Source organism: Macrotis lagotis, chromosome 3, assembly GCF_037893015.1.
Source record: "Macrotis lagotis isolate mMagLag1 chromosome 3, bilby.v1.9.chrom.fasta, whole genome shotgun sequence".
Classification (NCBI taxonomy): domain Eukaryota; kingdom Metazoa; phylum Chordata; class Mammalia; order Peramelemorphia; family Peramelidae; genus Macrotis; species Macrotis lagotis.
In genome coordinates, this window is record NC_133660.1 from 202,572,227 (window position 1) to 202,592,319 (window position 20,093).

The window sequence follows — 20,093 nt, forward strand, 5'->3', positions numbered from 1 at the left end:
TAATTTCACAATCTATTTTTGAGCTTTTACAAAGCCTGAGATCAATTCATATTTTGACTTCATTATCTTCTCAGTGTGTATTTTGATCCTTCATAAGACCAAGTTAATTGTCTATAGTTTTTATTAAAGTGGGGTTCTGTTTTCAGGGTGGAGTGTCCCAAACTTTTGAGGGTTTTTGCAGCTGGAATATCCCCCTCCAGGGACCTCAATTCCTTCAAGGTCTTATGAGAAGTTCTGACTGCTCTCCTGGCTTGTGTACAAGCCCTCCCCTCTGCCCTGGAGGGGGTCCCTGCTCCACTGTGGTAATAAAGCTTCTTTTCCTGAGACTGGTGCCCTAGACTGGGACCTGGATCTGATTATGGGTGAAGCCACAGTGTCCTGCCTCAGAGAAAACAAAGAGACCTCTGCAATCTCCCCCAATCCATTTACCATCCATGGAAGCAACAGGCTCCCTGCTGAGTTGTTCCCCAGGTCTACTCTGGGTCTCCTGGGGCTAGGTGTGCACTGGGGTCTATGCTGGACTGGGCTCCACTCTCACTCTGGGGCACAGAATTTTCCCACTGACCTTCTAAGTTATGCTTGGCAGTCCTTGGGCTGAGAGGTCTGGAAACTGCCACAGCTTCCACTGACCCAGGTTTCCTCAGGGAACCAGGCACTCCTCAGGCTATTCCTGGGTGGCTGGAGTCAGTTCAGCTCAGCACAGCTCTATGGGCCCTTTCTGACCCTGGTGTAACAGACCTTTCCCATGAATCTTCCAAAATGTCTAGGGTTGTAAAATTGTTTCATTGGTGTTTTTGTGGGTCCTGCTACTCTAGAATTCGACTCAAGTCATTATTTAAAGGTATTTGGGGTGATCTGAATGAAAACTTGTGGGAGTTCCTGCTTCTACTTTGCCCCCACAAGGAACAGTGCAGAAGGCTTTCTCTTCAGCCATGCATTGAACTAAATGTATTCTGTTATATCTTCCAGCTCAGATTCTATGATTCTTATTTTCTGAAAAAAAAAAACCAATTAGCATTTATTTAGTGTCTACTGTGTGCCAGGCTCTGTGCTAATTGCTTTGGACTTAAAGATTAAAAATTAAACATTTTCAGAACACTGACACAATGGATAGAGCATCAACCATGGAATAAGGAGGATCTAATTCATATACAGCCTTGGATGCTATCAGTGTGACTCTGGTGAAGACATTCCACTCTAATTGCCTCCAAAAAACCCAAAATTAAACAGGCTCTGCTCTCCAGGAATTTACATTCTATTAGAGGAAAGAACACATACAAATAGAAGTATGTTTAAAGTATATACAAAGCAAAATGTTTAAGGAAGGAGCAAACCTTGATAGAGGGTATTCCCAGTGAAGGAAATCCATCTAAAATTTATCTGTACTTGTTGCTTGGAACACTGAGATGAGTACACTGAGCCAGTAATTGTTTGAGATAGAATTTGAATATAGATCTTCCTGGCTTTGAGGTTAGGTCTGTATCCATTGTAGTTTAATAATAATAATAATAATAAAAACTATAGCATTTATATGATACTTTCAGATTTGAACAAAATGCTTAAAGGGTAAGAGATTAAAGTGAGACCTTCCCTATCAGCCATCATGGTCCAAGGAAAAGGAACTTTCTGAGCATACTGACCAGAAGCACATTAAGAAAAATATGTTCTGAGGCAGGGAGCACTGGGGGACATTCCTAGTAAACATGTTTTGGGGTCCACACCTTAGGGATTTGGCCCATGCCTGGGTGTTTACCTCAAGAAATGTGGAGAAAGTGAATTGTACTCAGGATCTGAAGCTGTTTTGGTTGAAACTTGAGGATCACTGAATTTGGTTGAGAGAACCCATTGATCACTGAGTTTAGTCTTGTAAACCCTTAGATCTGTGCCACTTTTGTATAAGTACTATAAAATTCTTACTTGGGAAAGGGACTGTGGAGGTCCCCCCCCCCACTTTGGAGAGGACACCCTGCTGAAGGGGTTTTCCCAGTCAAGACCCTGCACTGCAAGCTGTGTTGTGACTTGACTTCCCCAGCCAGATGTACAGGTATTGGAGCTCCTCAAATTGGGTATCTTTTCTTTATCTTATCTGTCCTTTTCTTTATCTATTTTGCTGTTTTTTCTCATCTATCTATCTATCTATCTATCTATCTATCTATCTATCTATTATATGTCATTATGTATCTCGGGCTATAAGTATATTATCTTGAGTTATAAGTATATTTTTCTTAGGTAATAAATACATTATCAATAAACTCTCATTTAAAGACTTGAGACAGAGTGAGTGTGTCATTATGGGGACAGATCCAAACCAATCAAAACATAAAATTTTATGCAGTCTGTAACCCTTTCTGTTACAATGCTTTATAAATATCTTATTTTATCTCACTACAATCCCTGTACTTCTCTCATCGTTCATGGGACCCAAACTCAAAAAAAAAAAAAAACCAGAAGTAAAATTCTCTTGCAGTTTTAGCAGAGAAAATAAATGGTGGACTTGTGTATCCTTACTCTAAAAGAGTTTTTTTTTAAATCATCCTGTATTCTAGGTAATTTATGCCTTGAACACTCGAAATGATGAGTATGAAGCCAGTGTGGAGGCTCTCAGAGAAGCTCACCAGGATGAACTTCAGAACATTGTTGCTGAGACCAAGGCCAAGCTTCTCCAGGATCAGAGCAACACACTAGAGCAAGACCTCCAAAAGCGCATTCACTCCCTGGAAAATGCACTGGAAGAGCAGAAGAGACTGACAGAAGAAGCTTTGGCAGAATCTGCCATGTATAAGAAGCAGACAAAAGAAAGAGAGTTGAGAGCAGAGACTGAACATGCTGAGAGGATCATTTCCCTCTCCAAGGAGATGCTAGACCTCAAAGCTGACTTTGAGAAGAAACTCCAACATCGGAACCAAGAGTCCTCTGGGAGCCCCCAGAATGAAGGTAGGGGGTTTGTCAAAGAGAACCCCAACACAGAGAAAGAGCTGACTCAAAACCACAAGGAGGAGATGCAGAAAGCACAGAAAGAATTGGAAAAACTCAGAGCCGAGAACCAGCAGCTGAGCAAGGACTATGCCCTGAAAGCCAAGCAGCTCCAAGCCACACATGAGAGAGAAAATGAGGCTGTCAAGAAGGCCATGCAACAATCTGTGGCTGAGGCTCTGAGGCAGTGGCAGCAGGAGGAGGTTGAGCTGAGGAAGAGTTTTCAGGTCCAAGAAATGGCTTTACAGGCTCAAGTGAAGAGGCTGGAAATAGATCTGCAGTCTAAATGCCAGAGAATTAGTGACTTAAAGAAGTATTCCCTGAAACTAAAGGAAAAGATTCAGGTAGACTGTAAAACACTGATATAACTTTTGAATTGGGTTGGATACAATACTGTGATGGGTAGGGGAGGGGAGAGGAATGTACACATGAAATAGCTTAAAGTTCCATCTACATTATTAACATTTTCATCAATCCCTTGTCTAAACAATCAACAGAACAATAAATCAGAGCTTGATTTTTAGCATTTGCCAACTTCTGAAGTGCAAATGTTCACATTGAAAATTTACCCATGAACTCTTATGAGCTGGTTTGTTTTGGCTCCAGTTTTCCCCTTGGTTGAAACTCAGACAAGTAGAAGGTCAGAGCTAGAAAGGGTCCTGGAGATCAGCCACCAGGGATTCTTTACCTTTTTAATGTCAGTCTGATGAAGCCTAAGGACCCCTTCTCAGAATGACATTTGTAAATGCATAAAATAGGATTAGATAGGAAGCCTATTATATTGAAATACAGTTGTCAAAATATCTTAGAAAAATAATTTTATGGACCCCAGCTTGTTAAAGATCCCAGATCTAAGCCCAGTTCCTCATTTTATAGAAGACAAAGTTGAGGACAAGAGAACTAGGTAAATAAGTTGCTCAAACCTAAGGCATGAATTATATTTCATAGATAAAGAGACATGCTACAAGCTGTTCTGTGTACTGGGACTTGGAGGTAGTGTCCTCAGATAGTTTTCTGAATGCTATGACTATGGGTATTTATGTAGCAAAGCAAATTACTAAGTGAAAGCAGACTATGGTGATATAGGCAGGTCATGGATGGTGGTGAACTAAGAACTTTAACATCTCTTTTAGGACTTGGATATCCAGCTCAGAGCAACACAACGAGAAAACCTGGAATCTAAAAACACTGCAAAAATCCTTGGGGAGAAACTAGCTATTGCAACTGAGAAACTCATGCTGCAGGAATGCCAAATACTACAGGAAACAGGTAATAGTTTCATTGTGGCAATGATGGGCACAGCAGAGAGAATATTGGAGCAGCTCAGTTGAAGAAGAGGGACTGTCTTGGAGTAGGTCAGTCTGACCAGTGAGTTAGAACCTAAGAACGTAAGAGTTGGGCTGATGCCTGATTTTGGAGCCCAGAATCTGGAAGGATGATGATGGAATCATTTGACTTTGGAGGCCAGAACTAGGGAGGAGGATGGTAGAATCATAGATATAAAATGGAAAGGATCAGAGGGGTCATCTAGTCCAACTACTTCATTTTACACTTGAGGAAACTGAGACTGAGATAGGTTCAGTGATTTGCCCAAGGTTGTACAAAGAATAAATGGAAGAGTCAGAATTTGAACCCAAATAATCTGACCAAGTTGCTGTATCTTTGAAAGATTTACTCATTTAAGAAAATCCCTCCCCCCACACACACACATACCCAATTTCCACTTATTTTTCTTCCCCAGTTCCAAATATCTTTCAACCTATTACCTGAATAAGGGAAGAATAGCAAATTCTATCAGCAATTACTTTGTCTGACTAAAAAATATGATTCCGAGGGCCAACTATCCACTGTCACTTATTGGAAGTCCTATAAATGGTAGTCCTATAAATAAGTTAAAGGGATTCCAGAACTAATTAAAGTTTGCATAAAAAGATCATCCTCTCTTCCCTCTTGCTCTAAGGAATTTTACTAACTAATTATTTTACGTCTCAGCTGTCAGGCCAGGGATGGTTTTCCTTGCTTCTAATCTGTGACAGCCAAACTGATACAGTGACAGATGATGCTAGACAGATGATATTCTTCCCCTTTGTTTCCATCACACAAATAGAAGGCTCGTAGAGGGATCAAATGTTCAGTCTCAATTCCCTACCTTCCCAAGAACAGCAATATACATCACTGAAACTTGATCTGTAATTTAGCTTCTCTTTCCCCACTTCATCAAGTTGGGAGTCAGGCATCCCTGAGTGGGCCAATGCCCCAAAATAAGGCATGATGGTAAAAAAGGAAGTGTGGGTGGTGTGGCTTGGAGAGAAAGGACAATGGAAAGATATTATGAAGGTATATGTCCAGGAAGCGTTCTATGGGTATTGGGCATCTTGCAGAGGAAGGGACACCAAACAATATTTTATGTTTGTGTGAGAGAAAGAGTGCTGATAACTGGGGGGATCAAAGAAAAATTTCTCCCGTTTCAAATTGTTCTTGTGAGCTGTCACAGTCAGGCAGGGAAGCACAATAAAAAAAAGTGGGTTTTTATTCACTCTGCCATTACAACGTGAGATCAAGCTGGAAAGTATGTACAAGAGGATGGGTTCATGGAACTAGAAAGATATCAAAGAGTAGAGAAGATGCTGGGGTCAAGATGGGGGCATCATTTCCAGGAATTCATACAAGTCAATAAACATTTAACAAGATACCTATTAAGTGCCAGACACTGTGAGAGAAAAAAGAAAAATAAGGCAAGGTTCCTACCCCAAAGTATTTTCTGGGTTCTTGGGGAGACAAGACTTAATAGAAGAGCAACAAAATGAGGCAATGCCTAATAACTGGTAGAGAAAGAAAATATTAGAAGGTTCTGAGGGACAAGACTGCTCTGGGCTGGTATGCCCAAGGAAGGTACCATAGAGGAGTGGAGCTTTAAACTGAACTACAAGGATAGGTACAATTTAGATACATGGAGACACAGGAGGGCAATCATTCATGGAAGGAATTGTAGAAGGAGATGTATAGAGGAGAGAATGAACATGAGAGACAGGGAAGAGAGTAGCCTAGACCAACTGGAGCCTAGGATTGTGATGGAGAGGATGAAGTTGAAAAGCTATACTAGTGCCAGGTTGTGGAGGACTTGGATGTCTGACGAAGGCTAAAAAAGTTTAAATGCTGCATTTACAGATGAGATGAAGACTTTACTCAGTACTCAGAATGAAGCAGACGTTTTCAAAACTCCCAGTTTCTGCCTGCAGCAAGAACAGCTGTCCATCATGGAATGCACTTGTGCCAAAAGAAGTGAAGATGCCCAGGTAGAGTATCCCCTTCTTCTAGAGGCTGGGAACATCTCAGAGAGCTAGTCCTGGATTTACAAGTGTGGGGCAAGACTTAAAGTCCCTGCAACTGAATTGAAAGAGTTCTGAGAGCCATTTAATTCAATAACATTTATTAATTTTCTAAAACAAATCAAGGAATTTACATTCTTCTGGGAGAAAAGTATCATATATACAGGGGATCTGGGAGGAGTGAGAGAACTCTAATAAATGTGGAGATCAGGGAAGACCTTATGTATGAGGTGAGCTCAAACTAGAACTAAAATTGAGCTAAAACTTGAACACAGATAAGTGTTTTTGAGGGTCAGGGGTAAGTAGAGCTAAGGAGAGAATGTGCAGAAGTCATCAATGCAAAGACACATGAAATTTGGAATAGCAAGTTAGACATTTAATAAGTACCTGCCACAGCAGGTACTGTGCCAAGGCCTTTACAAATAGATAGGAGCTATTATTATCCCATTTTACAGTTGAAGAAACAGTCAGTCAGAAGCAGAATGACTTACCAGAGTCTAACAATTAGGAAGTGTCCAAAGCCAGATATGAACTCAGGTCTTCCTGATTCTAAACCCAGTGTCCTACCTCCTGTAATACCTAGCTGCTTGAATACCAATAGGGGAATAATATGAAATTGGTCTGGAAAGCTGAGTTGTTGGTAAGTTGTGTTAGATATCTAGGTGAGGAGTTTGTATTTCGTTCTAAAGACAATAGGAAAACAGTGAAGATTTTTAACAGTGAAAGTTGTATAGTCTGACCTCCCTGCTCTAGGAATATTGTTTTGGCAATTGTGTCAAAACACAAAAAGACTTACACAAAATGTACCATAGTCCAAAATACACTGTTGTGTGTCCCAAATAATTCAATTTTAAGAAACATTTATTAGGCACTTATTTCATGTAAGGCACTAAGGGGGATCAAAGATAAGACAACATTATCAGTTTAACAGGAAAGGAACAGGACACTCATTACAACTCAATTAGAATATACTAAATATAAAGAAGATTGAACAGTGTCTGGAAAGCTTAAAGAAGGGAGATACAGCTCTGATGGGGGAACTAAAGAAGATTTCATGGGAAAGGTAGTACCTAAGCAGGACCTTGAAAGATGAAAAGGAATCCAAAAGGTAGAAAAAGCAAGGGAAAAACAAATATTCTTGATTGTATTGGTTTTAGAAAAAGAGATAGTGTCTCACACTTAATTTATTGATATTCTCATTATTCTCAATATTCTCATATTCTCATACAAATCTCATTCAGTGGAGATAAAGAAGATATATGTATTTGCTCTTCCCAAATAGTGTATACTTTATCCCTGCCTTTGTCTTTCCCAAAGACAGACACACAATTGTTCCCAAAAGATTGGCTCTACTTTTTAGATGGTTCATAGATATTTGGATCTGTGAGGTTTTATATTGAAGTAGACAGAAGGAGTTGGATAGTGTCAGTCTATTGAAGCAAATCCCAACTAGAGATAGAAGAGAAAAGGACAGAGTTTAGGACTCTGACAATACTAAAGGAACAGAAGGAAGAAGAGGGGGCCAGCAAAAGATGAGAGAAGTAGGAAGGAAAACATGAAAGTTTAGTACTCAGAAACCAAGGAAGTGACCAGTGTCAGTCAAGGTGGAGGTTGTCAGAAGTGCCAAGTAGAGATCAAGGATGGTGAGGACTGAGAAGATGCCTTTGGATGAGTTCTAAGACAGGCATTGGTGTCAGAGAAAGAGACAGGGACAGAGAGAGAGAGAGAGAGAGAGAGAGAGAGAGAGAGAGAGAGAGAGAGACAGAGTGAGAGAGACAGACAGACAAAGAATGAGAGAGACAGAGTGAGAAAGAGAGACAGACAGCAACACAGAGAGACAGAGAATGAGAGACAGAGACAGAATGAGAGAGAGAAGGAAGGAGAAAGAGAGACATCAGAGACAGTGAGAGAGAGATAGAGAGAGAGAGAAAGGGAGAGAAAAAGAATGAAAGAGAAAGACAGAGAGAGTGAAAGACAGACAGAGAGACATTTATTAAGTGCTTTAATGTTTTAGGCATGATGTTAAGTGCTGAGATACAAAAATACAAGCAAATAAAACAGTTCCAGCCACAGGGAGCAGTTCCTGTGTTTCTAGAGTGGATTAAGTAAAAGAACCTCTTAAATATCTAAGATAAAATGTTCATAAAATTCATTGCACCTTGTAACAGTGCTGTAAAAATCAGCATATCAACAACGGGAGAGTTGTATGTAAAGAGAACTAGTGCATTTTATATTTTGAGTACAATTCTTATACTCTCTCTCTCCCCCTTTTTCCCTCCCTCCCTTCCCACTTCCTTCCCCTCTGCCTCTCTCTCTCTCTCTCTCTCTCTCTCTCTCTCTCTCTCTCTCTCTCTCTCTCTCTCTCTCTCTGTCTCTATCTCTCTTTCCTCCCTCTTTTTTTATATATATACATATGTCTATCTGTGCACACATGTATATGTGTTTCATATATGTGCACATGTGTGTCTATCTCTAGGCTAAGGAAGCTGGAGCTGTTTTTGAGAGAGAATTCATGAAGCAAAAACATGAAATAGAGCTTCAAAAAATCAGGCATCACACAGAAGAGGTGAGAACACATCTCAAGGAACATCTGGTGAAGGGATTGGAAGACTTGGTGAAGAAACACTCCATGGAAATCAAATCAACTCAGTCATCCATGGAAGCAGAAAGAAAGAAGCTACAAAAGGTGAGACTTTCTTTCTAGTGACAGGCATAATCATTTTTGTTTGCTTGTTTGTTTGTTTTAAACAGAATGACCTCTCCTGGAGCTGTGTTTTTGGTTGACTATTTCAATTTTTCCTGTCCACATCATATTTTTGTATTATGGTTTGCTTTTTTTGTCTCTCCCATTAGATTGGCAGCTCCTAGAGGGCAGGGAATGGTTTTTGTCTTTCTTTGTGTCTTCAGCTCTTAGCACAGTGCCATAGAAGTTAATTACTAAATGTTTATTGACTGAGTTTTTTACTTCCACAATGTCTGAAGTATATCTTTTCCCAAAGAACTTGGTCTTATATTTTTCTGACTTCAAAAGCAAGGAAAGTCAGTATGGCTGACTCTCTGTCACCTATTCTATACACAAATGTATTTATTTATTTATTTACAAATACATATACATATATATATATATATGATAACATGTTGGACTATAAGCTTATATATATGGATAAAGAGTCATCAAGTTAACTTTTCATTGCTTTCTTTTACCTCATGCCATGATGCCTCTGGTTAGTAGTTCTATTACTTTTGGAATCACTTCTACTTACAACATTTTATTGTAGACATTATATTTCCATTTTATAGATTAAAAGTAGAGATCCAGAGATATTAATTCTCTTGCTTAAGCTCTCAGAGCACATTTGTGGAAGTGCATACACACACACACACACACACACACACACACACACACACACACACACATATATGGAATACACCAGGCACCTTAGATGTTGGGGTTAGTGCAGTTTTATAGTGGAGTAGACAAAAAGAGTTGAAAATGCCAATCTAGTAGAAGCAAACTCTGATTAGGGATAGAAGAAAAAAGAAGAGTTTATTTAACTATTCCACAAAAAAAAAAGCTATATGACTATATCAGGACTAAAGGTGACGCCTACCTATAAGTTTTACAGTGAGAGGCATTATGTATTACTATGCAAATGGGAATGGGGTCTGACCTGCCTTGGCCTCTCATCATAATGCTATTCTGTACTTGGGATTTTACCATATTTTCTCCTCTTCGTCTTGTGCTGTGACCAACCAGTTCTAAGAACCAGGTCCAAAAGAATGACCTAATGCACTGGCACTCATCTCCATACCTAATAGCAATCAGTGAGCCAAACACTTGTCTCCTGGAACCAACAAGTTTCCCTGGTAACCTGCATACTCCAAAAGAGACTGAGTGCATAAATGTCACTAAAACTCCCATCTCCTTTCTATACAGCACAAGAAATGAATCATGTAGAAATAATCTGTGCTCCCTCGTTTTTCTTAATCATTTCTATATTTTGAAGAGGCTATATTTCCCAAATGGCTTTAGCCTGGAATTTGAAATGAGGCAAATAAAATCAAAGAAGATGAAACTCTGTTATTTCCTGAAAGTTCAGATTTGTAGATTCAAAAATGTTTTCTATTTTTCACTATGTAGCTAGTTTGTTACTATCTCTTGGCCACCTTGAATTTGGGAGGAAGACAGACCTGCATGAGTAGTCATATATATATATATATGTTCTTTTAGTGGGAATCTAAGAAGATTCTTCATTAGTTAAGGAAGGAGGATGGGATAGTTGGACCCAGGGATGGTTATCTATGTTCTATGTTCTATAGAAGAGGATTTAACTTAACCCTGAAAGGGAGAACAGAAACTATTTATATGGTTGTAGAATGTAGAACTGATGGGAACTTTTGGAAATCATCATTATTTTACAAAAAAAGGAAACTGAAGCTCAAAAGGAAAAGTAACTGAGTCCAGTTACTTCAAATTCATTGCTTTTTCCACTATTCCATATTGCTTATATAATGTCAAAGTTAACTATTCATTTGCATATTCCTACTTGACATGAATATACTTCAGGGAACAACTATTTGTATTCTCTGAAACCAGCTTTTGGGATCTTTCAATTTAAGGACCATATAATATATTAATTGGTTTCTTATCATTCCACTACTCAGGATTACAAATTTTAGAGTTTGAACAGATTTTAGATATCATTAAGACAAGTCTCTTCATTTTACAGAATAAGAAAAGTAGACCTGGAGGAAGTAAATTGACTTGATTAAGGTCAACACAGATGTATTAATATTTAAATTGAAGACCATGAGATACATTGACAACTTCCTTGATTAGCTAGAAATCAACTCTCATTAGAGATTTAATTTAAAAAAAATCAATGTTCAGATTGTATCTGGGGTAATATGATATGCAGTTGACTAAGCATTCTATATCTGTAGTCGATGTCTAGAAATAGATGCATAAAACATTCAAACCAGAAGTCATTGCCTTAGACGACAGAAGCCACCTCATTTACCAGAGGAAAAAATTAGGTAACAAAGAGGCAACATGTCTTACTCATCTAGGTACACTGACAGGTTAGGAAGGTATTTAGTGCCACAGGCAGGCTAGTAACTGGTTCTCCTAATTCCTAATCTAATCTTATTTCAAATATAATAATAACCCTTAGGTTCCAAAATTGCCTTTTGTACCACCATCTGAGCTTCATCTGACTCTTCCTTTTCTAACCATAAATAGAACTAATGTTTTAGTTTGGAATACATAGCCAACATCTTCTGTTGAATTAGGGAGCAGATAGATGAGGATAATGTTGGTAGTGACAAGAAAATTAGTCAAGGAATTAGGAGACCTAGTTTCTATTGATAACTCTGGATCATTCATTTATTCAATTTGTATCCATCAACCACCACCTGTGGTGTGTTGGGTGCTCTGAAAGATATTGAGAAGTAGGTTACATGATCCTCCTCACATCTCTTTATACTTTAGTGAGAAAGGTAAAAAACAAATACACAAATAACTATTATTGAAGACAGAACTTTGTACCATAAAAATGGTATAAATGAAATCAATATTTTATTTGGGGGAGGGGGGAATCATTTCTCATTCCTGGATTCCAGTCTTGTCTTTGAAATAGAAGAGGGATCCGGCCTCAGACACTTAATTATTACTTAGCCATGTAGCCTTGGGCAAGCTACTTAACCCCATTGCCTTGAAAAATCTAAAAAAGAAAAAAAAAGGAAATAGAAGAGGGAAGGAGTATATTGGATGACTTCTAAGATCCTGTTCAATTCTAATATTGTATAAAATTCTGGATTCTCCTGTTTTCCAGTTTCCCTCTCATTCTCTAACTTTTCCTTTAATAGCTCACATTTCAATGGCACTTTGTTTTATGATCCTTTCTTATGATAGGCCTGTGAGAAATGGAGTGCAAATATTATCATTTCCATTTTATAGATGAGGAAACAGACTCAGAGAGGTTGTTTGACTTGGCTGAAATCACAGGTATGATAAATATTGGAACCAAATAAGATGTCTTCTTGTTGTCTTGGCTTGGGAATCTAAGCTGGGGGACAGACTCAACAGCCAATGTAGTTCTGTGGTTCATATTTTGACATTGAAGTCTCTCATCTGTTTCAATTTCCTTGTGACCTTCGCACCTTTGTCTTTCTTACTCTTCAGGCAGACTGAGTAGATTTCAGAATTCTCTTCTTAATATATTCAAGGTGATTTTAAGTTAAGTTGAATAATGGTACATTTTCTTTTAAAGTTATTGAGTCAATCTAGAACAATTTATTTACTGAGAGTCAACTGGAAGAAGAAGAAGAAATATCTATCTATCTATCTATCTATCTATCTATATGTATATGTATATATATATATATATATATGTTAATTTATATTTATAAAATGGGCCAATGAGCTCCCAGGATAAATGTCTTGAGGGAATTCCAAACTCCTGCCAATTTCTTTAGAACCAAGTTTTCTAACATCAAAAAGCACTATTGAACCAAATTTTTCCCCACTCGTGGAGAATTTAATTTTGAGCTTTTCCCCATAAGGCAACTGCCATGACTGGTTCTTTGTGATTGATTCTGGATACCTGGGAAACTACAGAAAGTACAAATAGAAATAATCATTTGCTGAGATTACTGATCTTTTTCTTTTAAGATTTTTGCAAGGCAAATGGGGTTAAGTGGCTTGCCCAAGACCACACAGCTAGGTAATTATTAAGTGTCTGAGACTGGATTTGAACCCAGGTACTCCTGACTCCAGGGCCGGTGCTTTATCCACTGCGCCACCTAGCTGCCTCAATTACTGATCTTTTTTCAGAATTATTTTTAATTTTTCTTTGCCACTTACATGAATAAGTTTGGGCAGAGTTTGTATTTGTAACTATATGCAAAATGAGTTTTTGTTCAAAAAAACTTTCTGTTAAAGAGAAAAATCTATAGAGAAAAATTTTAAATAGTAGTTTAAGATTTATTTTTGAGAGTTGCTTAAGAATAATAATAATAATAATAATAGCAAACATTTCTAAAACACTGGAAACATTGTGCATTTTAATTGACATCAGAGGTAAGTGCCATTATTTTCACCATTCTGCAGAGAAGAAACTGAGACTCATAGAGGTTAAGTGATCTGCTTGGGTCACACAGCTAGAAAGTATTTAAGGTTGAATTAAACCAAGATTCTTTTTACTTCAAGTCTAATGTTTCATTAATTATGCCATGCTATATTATCTGTCTAGATCATCTCATATTTGGAACAAATGGATTGTTTGGGAATGTCTTTGGAAAATAAGTATTCAGATTTTTTTAGAGATACTTTTTTAAGAACAGTGCTATTTGAACTTGCAGTTAAAATACCATTATTGAAGATGTCTTGCTCATGGAGTATCTTGTTTCTGGAGCAACTAGGTGGCATAGTGGATAAAGCACTGGCTTGGAGACAGAAGGACAGGAGTTTGAATCTAAACACTTGATTCTTACTAGCTGTGTGACCTTGGGCAAATCACTTAGTCTCACATCCAGGGCTATCTCCAGTCATCCTGATTCCTATCTGGCTATTGGAACCAGATGGCTATGGAGGGGAGAGTGAAGTTGATGACTTAGCACCCTACTCCCTCACTCAAATCCAATTCATGTGCTTGTCATGGTATAACCTTCCTGATGTCTTGGTCTTCTTTGAAAATGAAGGACAAGGGGCGGCTAGGTGGCGTAGTGGGAAAAGCACCGGCCCTGGAGTCAGGAGTACCTGGGTTCAAATCCAGTCTCAGACACTTAATAATTACCTAGCTGTGTGGCCTTGGGCAAGCCACTTAACTCCGTTTGCCTTGCAAAAACCTAAAAAAAAATGAAGGACAAAATGTTCTTGTATTCCTGTTCATGGAGTAGCAAGGAAGCTAGTGTCACTGGATCAAAGAATTCATGGTAGAAGGCGTAGGGTCTAAGAATAGAAAGGGGCTAGAGTATGAAGGACTTTGAATATTAAATAAAACTTTTTATTTGATCCTCAAGGTAATAGGGAACCACTGAGTTTATTGAGTAGGGGAATGACATGGATATGTGCATTAGTTTAAATGGAGGGTGTTTTAGAGTGGGGAGAGACTTGAGGCAGGCAGTCCAGGCATGAGGGCTGAAGAGGGTTGGCAACAGAAGGGTGGCCATGTCAGAGGATAGAAAGGGGAATGCTTGAGGGATGATACAGAGGTGTGATTGGCAAGCATTAGCAGCAGATTGGACATGGGGAGAAAAGAAGTACTGAGGAGTCTAGGATGACCCCAAGGTTTTAAACCTGATACATTAGGAGGAGGATTTTGCCCTTAACAGTAATAGGGAGGGAAGGACAAAGGAAAAAGTTTAGGGGAAAAGATAATGAGTTCAACTTTAGATATGTTGAATTTAACTGGACATCCAGTTAAAGATGTTTGAAAGACAATTGAGGGGCAGCTAGGTGGCACAGTGGATAGAGCACTGGCCCTGGAGTCAGGAGGATCTGAGTTCAAATCCAGTCTCAGACATTTAATAATTACCCAGCTATGTGTCACAACCCCATTGCCTTGCCAAAACAAAACACTAAGTGAAATATTAAGGAGGAAAAATAAAGAATAGGGCCAAGGACAGAACTGTGTGGGACACAGAGAATCCAGAAAAAGGAGATTAAGAAGGTTTGATCTGAGTAGTGTTCCAAAAACATAGAGAGAGGTGAATATCATGGAAAAGAGAGGTCAAGGAGAATGATTGTAAAAAGGCCATCAGTATTGAGAAATAACTGGTCATAGGTCACTTTGAAGAGAAGGAAATGGCAAACCATGCCAATATCTTTGCCAAGAAAACCCCAAATAGGGTCATGAAGACCGTGACTGAAATGACTGAACAACTCTTAAGTGATTAGTTTTGGTGGGATGATGAGATTGGAAACTTGTTTCCAGGTAGCCTGACTTTTTAAGGATCTTAGCCACAGAGGGCTGGAGGAATATAAATTGATAGTTATCAGGACTAGAAGGATTGAGAGAGGGTTTTTTGAGGATTGAGAAGATGTGAGAAAGATTGTAGACAGTAGGAAAAGAGTCAATAAAAAAGAAGAGATTAAAAATTAGTGTTAGGATGGGAATGATAGAGAAAACTGTTCAAAGAGACAAGCTGGAATGGAATTGCTTATGCGGATAGAGGGATTAGTCTTGGTAAGCAATAAGACCATTTCTTTATGAGTCAGGGATGAAGGAGGAGAGAACAGCAGAAGGCTACATGGCCCTCATGAAGAATAAATAAATCAAAGTATTTTGAATCTGTAATGAGCTAGCCAAATATTAACTAACATTATTTTCAATAATAACAGATTCAAGAGGCAGATTGATGCTCTAGCATGGCTGTCCAAAATGCAACCACAGGGTGATTTTATGTGGCCTATCTGTGGGTTTACTAAATGCTTTAGTAAACTAAGCTGAGCTACTGCAGAGCTCACGATAATATGGCAAATCAAAATATATAGTCTAATTTTTTTAAAGAACAAGACATTCATTAATGAATATGCTGTGGGGTGTCCTAATGTTTCTTGTTGGCAGCTTCCACCTGTCCAGCAATTCTATCCAGGTCTCTCTGTACCTGAGGTATCAGCTTCCAGATCCCATCCTGGTCCTTCTCAACCATCTTGAGGTCTTCCAGGGCTTGCAGGACCCTCTGAGTCATACTCTTGGGACCTCTGCTGAAGTAACTGGGCATGACTCCATTGTATTGGATCCCATCATAGAGTTTGGTCATGGACCCCACCCCCAACCCACCTCAGATGTACAGATGACACGCAGTGGTGGTGGCCCAGAAGTAGAACCAGTTCTCATCAAAGGGTGCCTTGTGTTTGATCAATTTGACAATGTCCACCCATTTGGGGTCTTTCAGCTTTCCTGACTTTTTCAGAAAGGTCTCTGTGATTCCAGACATCGTGTGGTATCTGTGAGGACAGTCAGGGAAAAGGGTGGTCTATTGTTTCAATAAAAACTTTTAAAAGTATGATTGGACAGCCCTGGTGTAGAGGAAAGAAAGTATCTGAAGCAGCTCTTAAAGCCTATCAAAGATATAGGTTTAGGTCCTGACTTTGAGACAGGCTAACTGTGTGGCAAATTCCATAGCAGGTCAGTGCTCTAGACAACCCTAAGAATGAGTGACAGAGAATTTATTGACTAGTACTAGTGGAGGGAGTTTCATCCTCCAATTCCTTATTCCAGTGAAATCACAAATCCAGTTCCTATCTTTCCATAGCTCTCATTTAATATTATTGTTCACATGCCCACAGCCAATTCCTCCCTCCTCCCCCCTCACCCCACTTTATTTAATTGAAGTCACCAAACTTATGAGACTGGATTGATTTAGTCAGCAGGAGGACAGAAAGAGTGACTATGACTCAATAATCCTGGTCTTCATTCTTTTTTTAAATTTTATTTATTTAAGGCAATGGTGTTAAGTGACTTGCCCATGGTCACACAGCTAGGCAATTATTAAGTGTCTGAGACCACATTTGAACTCAGGTCCTCCTGACTCCAGGGTTGGTGCTCTATCCACTGTGCCACTGAGCTGCCCCAAATAAAGGGCTTAAACTCAACTAAAGAGGTTTTTTTTAAATTTTATTTATTTAAGGCAATGGGGTTAAGTGACTTGCCCAAGGTCACAGTTGTTGGCAGCTGCCACCTGTCTGGCAATTCTATACAGGTCTCTCTCTGTCCCTGAGCTATCAGCTTCCAGCCCCAATCCTGGCCCCAAATTTGAACTCAGGTCCTCCTAACTACAGGGCCAGTGCCTGGTTTTCATTCTTGTTGCTAAGGCTGTTGTTTTACAAGCAGGGTTGGAGCCAGACTTTTCCTCAGAAACCTAATGGTGGTGGAGAATCAAAGGGAGAAAGGAATCTCTTTCTCTTTCCTTTCACCTATCTATTCTCAAGTGTTTTGCTTCTGACTTTTACTTTCCCCAATCTGCTCTCCCTTTTAATTATACCCTCCCATTTCTCCCTCCCCCCTATTTTTCTGTATGATAAAATAAATTTCTACACCCAACTGAATGTGTGTGTTATTTTCTCTTTGAGCCAATTCTGATGAGAGTAAGGATATGGATGCCCTCTCCCTTACCCCATTTTCCTCTTTATTGCAATATCTCTTTCATGTGTTTATTAAGTCAACTAATTTTTCCCATTCTACCTCTTTGTTTCTCCTCCCAATTCATTATTTTTTCTCATCCCTTAATTTTATTTTTTTAGATAATCATATCATCATATTCAATTCACACCCATTTTCTGTGTGTGCTCCTTTTTTTAAATTTTATTTTTGAATTTTACAATTTCCCCCCAATCTCACTTCCCTCCCCATCACCCTCCATAGAAGACAGTCTATTCATCTTTACATTGTTTCCATGCTGTGTATACTCTTTTTAACTGAACTAATAATGAGAAAGTTTCTAGGAGTTATAGGTATCATTTCCCCACATAGGACTGTAAACCTTACTTTAACCTTATTCAATTCCTTTTAATTTTTCTTTTCTGTTTATTTTTTATGCTTTTTTTTGAGTTTTGCATTTGAAAGTCAAATTTTCTATTCAGCACTCTAGTCTTTTCATTTGGAATGTTTGAAAGTTCTTTAGTTCCTTGAATATTCATTTTTTCCCTGAAGGGTTATATTCAGTTTTGTTGGGTAGGTAATTCTTGGTTGTAATCCTAGTTCCTTTGTCCACATGAATATTATATTCCAAAACCTCTGATCCTTTTATGGAAAAAACTTATAAATCTTCTTTTATGGAGCTATAACCACTATGATATTTGAATTATTTCTTTTTTAACAGCTTGTTCTATTTTCTCCTTGACCTGGGATCTCTGGAATTTAGCCTTAATATTCCTTGGAGTTTTCATTTTGGGATCTCTTTCAGGAAGTGATTGATGGAGTCTTTTAATTTATATTTTACATTTTCTGTCCTAGAAAGGATAGTTTTCCCTTGATAATTTATTGAAAGATGATGACTAGACTCTTTTTTTGGTCATGGCTTTCAGGTAGCCCAATAATTCTTAGATTATCTCTTCTGGATCTATTTTCTAGGTCAATTGGTTTTTCAATGAGACATATTTTCTTCTATTTTTAAAATTCTTTTGTTTTGTTTGTTTCTTGAAGTCTCATAGAATCATTAGCTTCCACTTTTCTGATTCAAATTTTTAAGGAATTATTTTCTTTAGTGAACTATTGCACTTTTCTATTTGACCAATTCTACTTTTTAAGGATTCTTTTTTTTCAATTAATAGAGTAGATCTTTTTCCATTTGCCCCATTTCACTTTTTAGGGAGTTTTCTCTTCAGTGAATTTTTGTATATCTTTTTTTCCCTCAGCCAATTCTGCCTTTTTCGGTACATTCTCTTCATTGTGCCTCTTTTAACATTTTGGTCTATTCAGTTTTTAAGGTGTTATTTTCTACATTGTTTTGTGCCTCTTACCAAACTTTCCCCTTTTTTCATGATTTTCTTGAATCATTCTCATTTCTCTTTCCAATGTTTCTCTACCTCTCTTACTTAATTTTTAAAATTTCTTTGATCCCTTTCATGGTCTGAGATCAGCTCACCTTTTTCTTTGAGGCTTTGGATGTAGGAGTTTTGACTTTGATATCTTTGGAGCTTGTTTTTAATCTTCCTTATCACCATAGCATTTTTGTATAGTCAAGATATTTTTCTTCTGTTTTCTCATTTTCCAGTCTTTTTCTTGACTTTTAATTCTATGCTAGAGTGGGACTTTGCTTTCAACGTGAAGGGGGCACTGTCTGTCCCTAGCTTCAGGTTTTTTTGTGCAGCTGTTTTCAGTGGCAATTCTGAGTATCTGTAAATTTTTAGCTTTTCAGGGTGATAAGATCTAGGGGGAATCATGTTTACTACACTCTTGGCCTGTGCTCTGGTTTGTGAGTGCTCACAAAGCACTCTTTTCCACCCTGGAACTGTGACCAGGTTCCCCATCCCCTGTAGCTACAAGTTTTGCTGGGCTAATGCTACTCCTTGCCATGGGACTAAGACCCAGGACTGCAACCAAGATCCAAGTATGGGCAACAAATTCCTGTTCATGGTGCCAGAAAAAGGACCCCCATAAATCTCTTACTGACCAATTTTCTGATCCCCTTTACTTTCTGTGGGCTGAGAGGTCAAGAAACCACCACAACTGCCACAGATTTAGTCACCCCAAAGTCTTGCTCCTGATTTGTTGGGGGACCAGTCTTCCTTGGTGCAAACCTGAACTAAACTGATCTTCACTCTTACCCTGATACAAGAAAACTTTCTTTACAACCTTTTAAGTTGGACTGGGAAATTGTTTCACTTTATCTTTTTGTGGGTTCTACCTCTCTAGAATTCATTTAGAGTTATTATTTAAAAGTATTTGGAGGGGTTTAGGGGAGAGTTTAGGCAAGTCCCTGCCTTTATTCCATTATATTTGGTTCCACCCTTTTGTCATCTGTCATTTCTGATAGGTATGAGGCAGTATCTCAGAGTTGTTTTAATTTGCATTTCTTTAATCATTAGTGATTTAGAGAATTTTTAAGTCTCCCCTATTATTAAAAAAAAACTCTTCTTGACTGTAATGCCCTCAAGCTAACATCCAAGTTTCCCCTCCCCTTAAAATCAGTTGTTTTAAAGCTACCTCCATTTATAGCTTTCATTTTCTCACCTTCTAACCATCTCTTAGTTCATCACTCATTCATATTTCCAACTCAAACAGCCAAGGTCCTATTCCCTGAGCTCTGTATTTCACCTTCTATTTCCAACCCCCAGGACTAGAA

At 38.4% G+C, this 20,093-nt stretch overlaps 1 protein-coding gene across 1 annotated transcript in view; it reads left to right on the forward strand.

Annotated features, from left to right (window-relative positions):
- The window catches only part of FAM184B (family with sequence similarity 184 member B), a 136,806-nt gene that overhangs the window by 57,889 nt on the left and 58,824 nt on the right, over positions 1 to 20,093 (forward strand). The window contains exons 2-5 of the mRNA XM_074229732.1: positions 2,547 to 3,317; positions 4,107 to 4,242; positions 6,142 to 6,269; positions 8,779 to 8,988. Of these exons, the coding sequence (XP_074085833.1) occupies positions 2,547 to 3,317; positions 4,107 to 4,242; positions 6,142 to 6,269; positions 8,779 to 8,988 (1,245 nt within the window). The remainder of the gene's footprint in view (positions 1 to 2,546; positions 3,318 to 4,106; positions 4,243 to 6,141; positions 6,270 to 8,778; positions 8,989 to 20,093) is intronic.